Source organism: Phallusia mammillata, chromosome 2, assembly GCF_965637545.1.
Source record: "Phallusia mammillata chromosome 2, kaPhaMamm4.hap1.1, whole genome shotgun sequence".
In the NCBI taxonomy this organism is placed as follows: domain Eukaryota; kingdom Metazoa; phylum Chordata; class Ascidiacea; order Phlebobranchia; family Ascidiidae; genus Phallusia; species Phallusia mammillata.
The window spans coordinates 14,614,401-14,627,727 of NC_137253.1; the positions used below are offsets into that span (position 1 = coordinate 14,614,401).

General features: G+C 36.2%; 3 protein-coding genes and 1 pseudogene across 4 annotated transcripts in view; 2 read left to right on the forward strand and 2 right to left on the reverse strand.

Annotated features, from left to right (window-relative positions):
• LOC145212133 (centrosomal protein of 290 kDa-like) overlaps window positions 1-7,632 on the forward strand; it is a 46,174-nt gene extending 38,542 nt beyond the window's left edge. Inside the window, exons 52-53 of the mRNA XM_080080169.1 lie at window positions 6,107-6,218; window positions 6,778-7,632. Of these exons, the coding sequence (XP_079936295.1) occupies window positions 6,107-6,218; window positions 6,778-7,050 (385 nt within the window). The 3' untranslated portion in view covers window positions 7,051-7,632. The remainder of the gene's footprint in view (window positions 1-6,106; window positions 6,219-6,777) is intronic.
• Window positions 481-4,543, reverse strand: LOC145212135 (uncharacterized; annotated as a pseudogene). Its single transcript, XR_013856652.1, has 6 exons — window positions 4,490-4,543; window positions 1,952-2,169; window positions 1,762-1,894; window positions 1,443-1,692; window positions 1,193-1,372; window positions 481-1,003 (listed from the first exon to the last, which is right to left on the reverse strand). The product of XR_013856652.1 is annotated as an uncharacterized LOC145212135 (transcript).
• On the reverse strand, window positions 2,170-5,714 carry LOC145212134 (uncharacterized). The gene is made up of 2 exons (XM_080080171.1): window positions 3,374-5,714; window positions 2,170-3,244 (listed from the first exon to the last, which is right to left on the reverse strand). Exons 1-2 carry the CDS (start codon window positions 4,552-4,554, stop codon window positions 2,287-2,289), a joined length of 2,139 nt encoding a protein of 712 aa, XP_079936297.1. The 5' UTR covers window positions 4,555-5,714; the 3' UTR covers window positions 2,170-2,286.
• A 2,127-nt stretch (window positions 7,633-9,759) lies between the features above and the next one.
• Window positions 9,760-12,108, forward strand: LOC145213039 (collagen alpha-6(VI) chain-like). The gene is made up of 6 exons (XM_080081283.1): window positions 9,760-9,859; window positions 10,799-10,990; window positions 11,056-11,161; window positions 11,233-11,387; window positions 11,525-11,694; window positions 11,920-12,108. The coding sequence occupies exons 1-6, from the start codon at window positions 9,760-9,762 to the stop codon at window positions 12,106-12,108; spliced, it is 912 nt and encodes a 303-aa protein (XP_079937409.1).
• Window positions 12,109-13,327: the final 1,219 nt, after the last annotated feature.

Sequence of the window (13,327 nt, forward strand, 5' to 3'; positions counted from 1 at the left end):
TAAAGTGACTGAAAATTGTTTTTCTTGTAAGACAAGATGTACAGTCCTTGACCGCCCTTATTTCAACAATGGCCGCCGTTGTCTTTGTGTTATTTGTTAATAAATAACAGTTGTGAAGAAATAACATCTTTCTTAATATATCCCTTGTCCTTGGGCCCAAGTCCAGAGTGTTGTTAGTATTTTGTCTATAAGGTAATCAAACTGTTTGCCGATTAATAATAACCTTTGATAACGTCATTGTCCCAGTCAAAAATATTTCGTCGGCCCTTGTCAGAATTACCCTTTTAATTTGAGAGGCCCAATAACACATTTCGTTGATGTGCCAGTGATATATCCTCCATTCGGGACCGGAAAGGTAACATTGGGCCCATGTTAGATGATTATCAATGTGCCACACATAGCGTCCCGCACTTGGGCCCCTATTGGTTGCTGGGCAAACGTACGTCCCTTGCCTCTAACACTTACACAAAACAAGACAAATTGCATCAAATCGTTTAATAACGAAACCACACTTTGAAGAGTCACATCAAAAAGGGTCTGTTCACATAAAAACGAATATTTAGGAAAAAGGGTGAATCCAAACATAAGTCACAAAACTGCTATAAATGCTACACACTAAATGAAAGTATAATGGGTCAGGTAAGAAATTTAACGTTTTAGGGTCCTGTGGGTTACTTGCTCAAAATTTGCAAGAATTAAATTTATGTAACGATTTATTACATACAAGAAGAAAACATTGAATCACCCATTCTTGACGGACAGTAAGGAACGAACTGGGTTACACAGAAAAACTACTGACAAAAACAACCTGTCAGTTAATTTTCTTCACAAGGCTCTGTATCCTCATCAGTGTCACTGTCATTTTCTTTCAGTGGAGTGGTGATGTTGTTTCTTCTTTCCTCCCTACCACCATCCCAATCTACTGCTCCAGCAAGGGTCACTTTGATGTCTTTTTCAACAATATTAATGGTGGCATGTTTGTACCCGGTAAATTGCAGCACATCTGCAAAAACAACACCTTATGCTATCATCAAACAAAACATATCAAGAAAATTATATTGAAGTCCATTAGCTTGATATGCTCTTTGTTTATATATTCCTATGTATCAGCCATCACTGTTATCTATCACGCTTCATAAAAAAAATCTTTGACAAATCCAAATCAAGTATACAACAAAAAAGGCATACTTACGAAGTAATAGTTCGTTAAGTTTATGTCCTTTGAAAACTTGCTTTGTATGTTGTCTTTTGGGACCAAGACCCGTCCATGAAAATTTCATGGCCAACTCACGAGTCATAAATAACCTAATAAAGCTTCTCACAGTGGACCTTAAGTTCTCTCTTCAATTCTTTTAGCAATTTGCGCACAATCCTGCAAAACAAGAAACAATGCCAGAACAAACCCTTTACTGACAAAAAACTTAATTCTATAAGGTACATACCTTGACATTTTCTAATAAAGTGTTCAGTTCATTATCATTTTTGGCTGGGCTAAAGGTCTGAAAATGTACTTCTTCCTGTTTGCTTGTAAATTCATCAAATTTTTTTTCCAATCGATTTGATGCACGCAATATTTGCGCCAATTGTGCTTTTATTTGCACCATTTCATACATAATGTTGTCAGATTGGTCCTCTCTTCTGATTTTTTTCTTTTTGGGTGGATTTACTATTTCAGCTGGTTTCAAAAATGTTCTGAAACAAAAATACCTAATTACAAATACAAAAACACAGCCAGCTGTAAAGATTTGCACTAAAGCTTACGGTTTGGAAGTTGAAGCACAGGTGCGCAAAAGAGGTGGTACTATGTTTCCTTCTTCTATCAATTGGCTTTCATCCGAGGAAGAAGGTACATCACTTATAGAATAAGCTTTTTTCAAGCAGCGGTCATATGAATCTGCAAATTGTAAGAGAGTAATTTTCATGTATTTTAATTGACAATAAAAACACATACTTGATTCACATAAGATTTGACAATTGTAAGTTTTCCAATCCCGGGGCAAACAACAGTTTCTCGCCATTTGTTGAACATCCCCCTCCTCAGGCCATTTGCACTTGGTTTCATCTAACATCCATTCTCTACAGACAACATCTGTAGAACCACATCCCACAAACTTAACACATACATACTTTTTCATGATTTTGTTTGCAGCAGTACTGACATGCTAAATCCTGTAAAAAGTAAACCATATAATCAAAATGGTGGTTTAAAAAAGTTGCACCAACAAACCTATTAAAACATTACAATATAATTGTACATGAGCAAAGGAACATGGCACATATGTTAATCTATGGCTTTATGCAATGGACAATTTCTATGGCAACAAACAACTTTTTGTAAGGAAGAACAACACATTTGCTTATGCTACTATCAATAGCAAACACTTCAAAATTGTCACTTAAATTGTCAATTGCAAAAATTCCTACATCACATGAATGTACAGGTTTGGTAAAAAATGGTTTTACATTTATGTACTTTTTAATGATTATGTACTTAATGCCATCATGCAAGAATATGTCGAAAACTTTTGCGATTGTTTCATTAAACTTAATTGTAGAATCAGCAAGAGTGTTAGCACATATAATACAATCAGAATACAATCGCAGCTTATGATAGTGTACAGCACCTTCGAAAGAAGTTAATGAAAAACTTTTTTCCACAATATAAGCAACGTCACCTCTCTCTATGCCCCCATATTTGTCATATGCCATGAACAAAATATTTTCATTGCAATGATAGGCATAATAGCCAACTTGTTGTAATGGTTTAAACCCAGATTTTACATACTGTTTCAAAAGTCCAAGGTAACTTTCAAAAACAAAACAGTTCACTAAATCAAGAGACCCATAATTCTTACAATCATCCACCAGGTGAATGAGACTGTGTACATTGTAGGAAATAAAACCTTTTCCATAAAGTGTGGCACACTTTGTAACAAAGGCACAAAGCAACTCAGAACACAAACTTAACCTGTGTTCATCACAGGATGAAGATAGTACAATCCTCATTGCAATGCAGAAATTTAAAAAGTGTCGATATCTCTGCTTTGACAAAACATTTTTATGCTTTAGTACTACAACACCAGCATAAAGTAAAAACAATCTAAACTCTGATGCCTTCCAGTATGGTAGCTCAGAAAAACTTCTCATCTTGCGATTAAATTCCCTTGGTATGAAGTCCTTAAACAGCTTTATTTTTTCATTCATAACATATATAGCAGAGGGTGACAATTTGGCACTGTATTGCCTGAAAAAACAAAACAAAACAATATTTGACAACAGACCTACAGAACTGTTAGATATCAAAGTTGCAATGTACATAGCAATAAGATCTACACTACAATTTCAGATGTACAAGAAATGTTATGCAACTTACCTTTTAACTCCCTTCCACCAACTTAACAAGCGCTTGGTAACACCCAAACAGCACAGGTGCATGTAATCAAGTACAAAGCCTTCTATCATGTTCACACCATGCCGGGCAAGCACAGAGTGTCCTGTATGATGGCTTTCATCAACTTGTGATAAAAAATCTTCATTGCTTCTTAACGTTGCAACACTTCCAATCAAACACACATGATGAGAATATGTATCATACACTCCGACTACTGAACAACGTTCACAGCTACTATAGCCAGTATGAGACTTGATCTTTTTTAATGCTGATCTTGCAGGAGCATCACACACATATATTCCTTTGCAAGCCATTTCAAATATCAACTCACCACAGCATATTGAATGGTCATTGAGATCCTGCATATCGGTTAGAAAATCTTCCAAGAATATATCACAAGTCGGCATTTCTCGACACTTTGATTTCTCAGACGAGTATATTCCAACGCAAATTGGTTTACTTTTGACTTTATATACAGTGCAGAGGATGGGGTACAGTTTAAAGTCAGGGGAGTGGTTAAACAAGGGCAATCCATCAATATTAATTACTAGGGAATATTTGATGGTTCCAGTCATGTGACTAAAAGAGTTAAACAAAAGAGCTTTTAAAGATGATTTCCAATTTGTAAAGTGGACATATGTTCCTTCATTTAGTGATTTGTACTTGAGCTTTGGTCGTGGAAGCAATGTATTATATGAAGTGGGTAAATTGGGATGAATAACATGAAGGCACTTTAGCAATCTTGAAATAGCAATTTTTGGCGTATTGATTTCCCTTATGGCCCACGACCTTATGATTCTGACAACATCTGTCTGTTGACTAGATACAGTGGATTTGGAGCAGCACAGCATGGTTTTGTCTTTATTTGAACAAACTTCTTCAAAACCACTAGCACTGATACTTTCAGTCTCACTCTCATTGTCAGTTGTATCTAAATCTGATGACACACTTGAAGTATTTTCATCACTACACTTGGATGATTGATAGTCACTGTGAAGAGGTTGTGAATTGCTTTCTTTTTCTTCAGGGTTAACTACCTCACCATTTTCAAAACTTTTCAGTAACAGACGCCTTAACGCCGTTTTGTCACGAACCCACCTCTGTTTTCTTGACAACGACGTATATGGCTTGTAGAAAGTTCTCTTCATCTCATGACGTGTCATATCTTTCACTTCGGTCGTTCGTAATTTAAAATTTAACAGCGGTTTTACTAATTATTTTTTCTAACAAAAAAACGACATTAATTTAACTCTATTTTAATTCCCTATCTGATTACGAAGTGTAACGTTCCACACTTTTTGACGATTAGAACCGATAATTATACAAACCAACACAGCAACATTTTCACCACGAAAAACGAGCGACAACCAACGTGCGAAATCTCGAATCCAAAAAATAAACACAGAAATCATAATCGTTACACGAAGTTGTACTGGCAACTTGTGTTAAATGATTGTGACACACAGAGTGAAAAAAAGTTTGACATCGTCCAATAAAATAATAAATTTTTAACCCTTTGGGACTTAACCGATGAATTGTTACGTGTGCTTAATAAGAATCCAAAATTAAGCAATTGCCCGCCAAACGTAACGAACATTAAAAAGGTTGGGTAAAATTTAGTCTCGTAGCAGACTTAATCTACACACTTCTACATTTCCTCACACCTGTTGCAAAATATATTATTGTCATAAAAAGTAAACCAATTTTCGAAAAGTTTTTGAAATAATTAGGGAAGAAAAATAATTGGATAATTTGCATTGAAGTTTGCTACAGTTAGTTTGGTTACCATGGTATGGTAAACCGCGTCGCCATAAACAGAAATGTTTTAAACTAAGATTTAAATCTCGTATGTCGAAGTTGAAATCGTTTCTACGTTCATGCCAAAAAATTTAAACAATATGAAACAAACGTGGTCTATTTTTTTGTAAATATTGATTTTTTAAATGTCTTCCATTCATGCAATTAAAAGTGGCAAATATGCACCAACATTTTTTGAGGTACTTTGTTTGTTATATTGACAGACATAAGGATGTCAAAATGCCTAAAATAAGTATAACTTGCTGAACTGATTATCTTAGAAACATCGTTGGTTGATGTTGGGTTTATTCAAGAAATATCCTACAATATTTTGTGTAAGCCAACATCAACTTGTTTCAAATTTAAAGAAACAAAAAGAAAATGTAATCTGACGGTCTTCGAAGCAATTTAGTACACAGAAAATTGTAATATTTTGTCAATCGTTCATCTAACGTATGCCTTACATAAATCGAACAAAATCAAAAATACCTAGTGAGGCCCCATGATATGCCGGAAATAATTTCTGACTGGGGTCTGTAGCGTTACGCTTTGTGTTGCTTGTTTATGACAAATTATTTGCACGCAATGCGCCTGTAAAAAGTCTGACGCGCACGTAATTACTTCAGGTCAGTTATTAAAGTCTAGTATCTTTTGCAAAACGGCTTTAATACACGCCCAGTCGCCAGTACATCTATTTTAATGCACTAGAATACCGCCACACACATTTGTCCTTACGGCCGCCGTTTGCTCTGACCTGGTGGTTGGGTTGGAGAAACTTGAATTTTCGTTGTCCCTCTGTACATTATTATTACACTGATGTAACAACTCAAATAGCTAAACGGCGTCCAATCAGAATATATTTATTAAAACGTTAATGGATTCAATCATTCAACTTGTTAAATCCGATAACAATTGCAGACTTACTGTTGCCCGCCTTGAAAACGAGAGAGACGAATTTCGCCACGAGTTGGAATTGTTGAGGAAAAGATCCGGATCCGGGAAAACAACTGCAAATACTCAAGATGAAAATGTAAGTACTTTTAGTATTTTGTATGTTGCGTTTTTGTATTTAAATTGTGTTCCGAGACAATTCGCATGTTGTCATTTAAATAAATACGGTTTGTTTTCAAGGGTAAAAAATTGTAAAAATACACAATTATTGTCGTTTCCTGTGGCGGATATTGGCGTGATATTTTTGGTAAAACTGATTTTTAAAATCTAAGTCTTCCCAACAAATCTGTCAATCTTCTCTGATATAGTTCCCAAGTAACATGCAATCCCTCTAAATTTTATTTTTATTTTTACAATTAGGCATCTGTGATGTTTTCGTCACTACAATTCCAACTTTAGAGCAAATAACACTGTTAGAACATTTACCGCATTTTTACGAATGCCTGTGAAGTTAGCACTATTTATGACCCTTTCTTCTTTTTAATGTTTCAAAGATATGTTACGTTGGCAGTGTTATTGAAGAAGACAAAAGTTGTTTAAAATCGTTTAATTTCGCGCTGTTTGAGACCTAATTTCGCTGTTTAAGTTAGTTCAACGAAATGTGCGCAACACTTAATCCATTCTTTTTGTGCACAAAGGAGCATGAAGTGCAACTTCGAGATCAATCTGAGATGATACGGCTCGGTACTGAGCTAAAGAAAATGCAGCAGGAAAATACCGATCTTCAAACAGAGGTTACTCGACTCACTAAAGAGTTGGACAACTTTGACGACGACTTCTTCGAGGAAATTGAAGACCTAAAGTATAACTACGCGGAGTCAGTAAAGAAGAATGTGATGTATGAAGAACATCTGAGGTCTATCTCACAGCAGTTTGGAGTCTCAATTGATCTTCCCTCATCAGAGAGCTGATATAAACGGCATTCAAATTTTTTGTAAAGGAACGTTTGTTGTTTGTTGTGTTTCATTTACACTATTTACAACACGATTTGAGCACGCATGCTTAAAAACATGTAAAACCTACAGTAAATATGATAGTCGTTTAGCTAAAGACGAACTACTTCAACCCTTTTTGGGTAATTCACTACGCAAGCTATTAAATATCTATGTACTTTTTTTTCATAGATTGTCATAAAACCCGTATTCATCCGATAGTTCAGTAACAATTCCATCCGATATTTTCACTACTCGTTTACACACATGTAGCTGCTATATGATTTGTGAATTTTCCATTTATCCACTGAGTCTAGAATTTTTGTGTGTAGGGATGTAAATTTTTTATCTTTATTTATCATAGGAACTATTTTTGTATTGTTTAACGACTTAGTATTACGAAATATGTGTGCCAAATATCCTTCCACATATTGCATCACTAAACCACCAGTGGCTGTGTCAATTCCTTTCACGCATAATATCAAGTAAACATTTGTCGTGTCGTTTTTATTTTATATTTTGTGCTGTTGACAAGAATAAACTTATGTTTTTGTAATGCAACTATTTTCTCGTAATGTGTACCAGCTACACTATATTTGCTTTATCAAAATGTGAAGGCCCGATTTTCTCATCTTAAAGACGAGGAACTGCTACGACTGCTACGAAGACGGTTCATGTCTGATCCCAGTATTGAATTCATGTTCATCTTAATGACTGATACAGCCTCATCAATGCTTATGTGATGGATTCGAATTTCACTGCCGGCCAGATTTTTCTAGAATCTACATTATGCCTTGTCATTCGGGTTTACTTAAGTAAATTTTCACCAATCTTGTAAAATGTCCACCACGATTTGAGTGCATGCTGAATAAATGATATTTTTGAACAAATTTACGGCTCCTGGTCGTGCACATGCAACGCCGCAATGTCGTGATGCAAACCAATTTAGTGTCACTGAGAACTGTTTTCAAGTTGAAATTTTCAACATTGTACATCAAACATAATTGGTAATCATTCTAAACACCATACGCTGTATCTTGAAAATCGTTCTCTGGCATGTAACGTGGTTGCTAAGTATTAGGTTCTCTGAAAACGTCCTTTATTTCGTAGTTATAAAACCAAAACTTGACCAAAATTACACCCTGGCAGCAAAAACTTTTTTCGGTTTCCTAGCTGTCTGTACAAAGAAGTCATGCAATTTGTTCTCAGGACAGCTCAGTTAATTGGCCATGCTTAACATGGGAGTGCTATTTCTTTGTTACAACCCCCTGAAGCATTTTGTTGCTTGCAGAAATAATAAACGCAGCGTTCGAATATTTTGAATTTCGGACTGCCAGAAAACATGATTTTTACAAAATTATTATCAATTGTGACGTTTCTGGTATTTAGCGGCACACAAGGTACGTAAACCAAAAAGTAATTTAAAACACCATTGTTTAGTTTTTATTGTTTCAAGTATCTTATTGAGTGTTGTTTTACATTGATGAGACCTAATCGTTTTATTTACACCATCTAGGTTCAGTTTTTTGACGTTTTCTGGTTGTAACTGAACGTCATTTGTCTATTTTATTTAGTTTGGAACATACTTAATCTTACAGATTAGTGAAAGTTTGTCTTGTTTTAAACGCAGGTTTGCAATGTTGGAAATGCGAGCAAGCGTCAAATGCCGCGGAATGTTTACAAACTGGCAAAAGTGTAAAATGCAGCGGTCGGAAGGTATTTAGTAAATTATTTTTTCAAAGAGAAAAATTGTGTTCATCGATGTTTGCGTCTGCTTTGTTCATAGGATTCATGTTGGACATTGATAAGACGATATAAAACCAAAAATCTCATATGGAAGGGATGTAAACAAAGTTTGGCCTGTAATAGTGATGAACGCCAGGTAGGCCTATACTTACAGTTGCTTTTTAATTTTTTTTAATACCGTGGCAGAATACTCTTGATGGAAGTCTTGTGTCATATCGCCGACACAAGCCTATACCAGGGGTCGCCATGCAACCCGCGGCTCCGGAGCCGCATGCGGCCCCTTTATCCCTCTGATGCGGCTCAGTTTTTTGAAATTAACAAATGCTTTGATTACACATTCTGTGACGATTATGTCGAACACAAAAATCAAAATTCCAGTGCAATAAAACGAGCGAACCCATTTCTAGTAGTTAGCTACAACCACGTCTATACCACGAAACGTAAAGAGGTAAACTAGCGGCGCGCAGGTTTACGCACAAGGTTACTGTTTCGTTTTGAAGTGTGTTTGCACGCGTGACAACCTTTTTGTTACTAGTTGTCTAACAATACGCGTAAACTAAATAGAGAAAATAGAAATCCGCGTCTGAAGAAAACACAGCATTTAATGCTACGTGGGAACGAGGGAAGTTTCATTTGCTTTACCTGCTAACGAAAAAGTGTACCTAATATGCAAGGAACAAACTAATAACAAAAAGTTGAATGTCGTGAGACATAAAAACGTTTTGCAACAGCCTTTTACTTTTTGAATAGGTGTTGTGGCTCCCAATGGTTTTTTCGTCGTAAAGGTTGACGATCACTAGCCTAAACAGTTTTTTTTATCAAATCAAAAGATTTACAATCCCCTGAGGCTATAAAATATTGCTGATTTTCATTGCGATAAAAAAATCCTTCCGGTTTAATTCTGGTCTATATGATATAAAACGTTCCAACATTTAGAACTTCATGGGTTTATTCCCGGAACAATGCAACGACGATCGAGATTCTTCTTTGTGTACTTGCTGCTGTACTGGGTCCATGTGCAATCGCAATGAAAAATGCGAACGTTAGTATTTCACTTTAAACATTTTTAAGGCCAGTAACACCGACTGTACGGGTAAGATAACGTAACCTGACTTTAACTCTTTTAGTATAATTTAGGTCAGGGGTGTCAAACATGAGGCCCGCGGGCCGCATGCGGCGTTTTTGTTTTTTAGAGTTTTTGTGCGGCCCGCGAAGAAACTTTTAGAAGTTATGTGTTTTACTCAGGCGGAATACCCTACCAGACCAGTGAGTTCACATGATACAATCATTCTCTATTAGTGGTATATGCAACGTTTTAATAGGATGATCGAAATAACCCATCTTTTTAATGAGCAATTGCGATTGTGACGTCATTGTATGCCATTGTTTTCACACAAAGCAATAAAGCACAGTTGGTTCTTTCACTCTGCTACACTGTATATCTGTTTGTTACTTATACAAATCTTTTTTCATGTAATTGAAGGCATGGATGAACATTTTACTTTTTAATCATGCAATGTTTTTTGTTGTCATGTTACACTGTAACAAATGTTCCGATAGTGCGGCCCACGAATTTAAAGGTTTGTTTTTGGCCCTCAACGGTGTTTGAGTTTGACACCCCTGATTTAGGTGATTGTGCTAACTCAACCCAATGTGCTAACTCAACCATTTGCGGAACACTTTGCCCGCCACACACAACTATTTAAAAAAGTTAACTTGCACTGGGTGAGATTGGTTTTATGACAAACCAGTAAAAATTAACTTTGAACCGTTGTTATACACGCCAACATTTCATTACAAAGTCCTAAAATACAAAAGAAAGTGTAAACTTGAAAATAACGATTAGTTTGCGGCACCACCGTTTAAGAATCAGTGGCGTTGCAACTTTTGAAAACAAAGATTTTATTATTTAGTCATGGTCATAGTCATTTAGTCATTATTTTATTATTTAGTCAAGTTTAATTGAGAACGATTTTGACAGCGCGCAATTGTCCGACGGTACCAAGCACATTCCAAAATGGTGCAGTGAAATGCAGCGACTCAAACAAACCTGGTTCGATTTGTGAGTTCACATGCACTGGTGAAGATTTCACATTACAACCTTCGCCCGAAGCTGCTTCCTCTCAATGTCTTCCTGGTGGAAGATGGAGCCAACCAGAACAGTGTTGTGCAAGTAAACTTGCTTGCTAAATTGTTGTGTTTGGTTACACATCTCGTACAACTATTTCTATATTTCAGAGCCATGTCCACCTTACTTACCAATGGACTATATTGTGTTGCTGCACGCCAAAGATCAACAGACGTTGGACTTTTACACAGAAGCGTTCGGTCATTCAATATTAACGTACCGTCAATTTTATTACAAATTAGAAATGTAGTTTACGTTTTAGGACATTCAAAGATATTTACGTTTAGGACATACAAACATGGTCAAGATTCGATGAGGATTGCTTTGATACAGTTTAGCGGTGCTCCACATCCCGAAATGGCAGTTACATTGAATCAAACGGCCAACATGGATGCTGCAGGTGTACTTAAGGCCTCCGGAAATCAAAAGCATGTCAAAACAGGTCGAAACGAAATATAACACAGATCTTACAACAATAAACTGGATTTCAACTCAAATACTTTTAACGTTAAAACTTAGTTATTGTTTACAATCCGTACAAATTAATAGGCCATAGCAATACGTAAGTGTTTTGAACAGCTGACGGTAAAGTGAACACTGGTGCTGCTCTCACGTATGCTCTCGATCTTATAAAACGCCATGTGCGAGATCCAAATCGTCACGTCGAGGTTGTCGATGTCACCACCGACGCAATGTCCGACGATGACGTCACTGGTCCAGCTCAGGCGTTACGGGACGCTGGAGTACTGGTAAATGTTCATGTTCGTTTTGCATTTACATACCAGAAAGAAAATGTAAAACAATCCACAACTAAGCAGAAAAATAAGAGTAATAAAAAAATACAGTACATCTCTTCATTATGCATTAAAACAGTTCACCTTGTTGTATTGCAAGCTAATTTAGGGGTTATACTAAGGTTGAGATTCAATCTGTACATTTCAATCTGTGTATTAAAAATACAATTACATTCACAGACTTTTGTCCGTTATATTCGCCGTGACAGCAAAGAATCTTACAACCTTACGCAGTTATTGGAAATAGCCGGTGACAAAAATCGAGTTTCAATCGTCGAAAAAAACAGGAAACCTGCAAAAGACAACAGTTTATTTCTTCAGTCCTACGTCTGCGATAACATTTGTAGATTCCATTATGGCGCAGTTTAAATTGGGCGATGTTCCTGTGAATATACGGAGAATCGTACTGGTTTACTAATCTTCTTTTCACCAAGTAAAATGGAAAGACCAACCTGTGTACATGACTGTTTTTCATCGTCTTTATGTTTGCATTAGAGCAGGGATCGGCAAACATTTTAACGCTAATTAAACCACAATGAAATAACCACAACCTGCAACCCTTCATGTCATAGAATCCAGAAGAGGGGTGGGAACCTGCGGCCTAAAAGCCGCATGCGGCCTTTTAGGGCACTAAGTGCGGTCTTCGATGTCAGAATACAATTTAGGATATCGAGTGTTGGCTTTTTCGCCGATCATTTCGAACATATGCTTGGAGTTAATTGACATGATGATATGCATAATGATTTTTCATTTCACTTTGTACTTCAGTTTACATTTTAAGTAAACAGTAAGGGTGCATGAGTTCGTCACAACAACTTTAAGGGTTCACCAAACCCAAAAAGGTTGAAGAGCACTGATCTATACGGTATACCATACCAATGCGGCCCACGAACACTCAACAACAATTGTTGTATTTTGTCAGATTTTTGTCTAATTATAATAAATTTTTCTCACTTTTCTAAGTGAAAGCTATTATTTAAACAGACATTTATAGAAATTTCAGACAACAACAGACATTTACAGAAACTTCAGACAACAACAGACATTTACAGAAAAATTCATATATTAGGGGAAAAAACGATAGTAGTAATCAAACCGTTTTGCAAAGCGTTAAGTTACAGTCAAGAGTGTACAACCTGCGGCCGTGAACATGTTCATCAAAATATATGTACTGGTGGCCGTGATGTAATTGAAACTCCATTGCCAAATTTCAAACTGGTCTAAACAGATTTTGTGGAATTGAAAATAGTATTACCAGCCTAGCAGTCATCTGCGTCAAACGTTTTGTAAGCCTATTGTATGCAAACAATGCGAGGTACCAATATAAAGTGTCACAATATAAAACTTAATAAACAATTCAAACCGATCTTCACACTGTGCAGCTCAATCTGTGCATCAAGTTGGAATTAATCTGAGCTTTTAGGGCTTCAATAGATGGTATATATATGATTTAAACCTATTTATTTGCATATGTAATTTTGAAACAAAAACCAGCTGGTAATTAGCGACTGCTGTTGAAATAAGGATCTGCAATGCGGCCGTCGTAGCGAAAAGGTTGTTTGAGAGCATAAAACTAGATTAAAAATTA

Coding starts and splice junctions, on each gene's coding strand:
- LOC145213039 (XM_080081283.1), top strand. CDS start 9,760: ATGGGTTTATTCCCGGAACAATGCAACGACGATCGAGATTCTTCTTTG. Junction 11,162..11,232: donor TTCGGTCATTCAATATTAAC/GTACCGTCAATT, acceptor ATTTACGTTTAG/GACATACAAACATGGTCAAG. Junction 11,388..11,524: donor TCAAAAGCATGTCAAAACAG/GTCGAAACGAAA, acceptor TGTTTTGAACAG/CTGACGGTAAAGTGAACACT.
- LOC145212134 (XM_080080171.1), bottom strand. CDS start 4,554: ATGACACGTCATGAGATGAAGAGAACTTTCTACAAGCCATATACGTCG. Junction 3,245..3,373: donor TGGTGGAAGGGAGTTAAAAG/GTAAGTTGCATA, acceptor TTGTTTTTTCAG/GCAATACAGTGCCAAATTGT.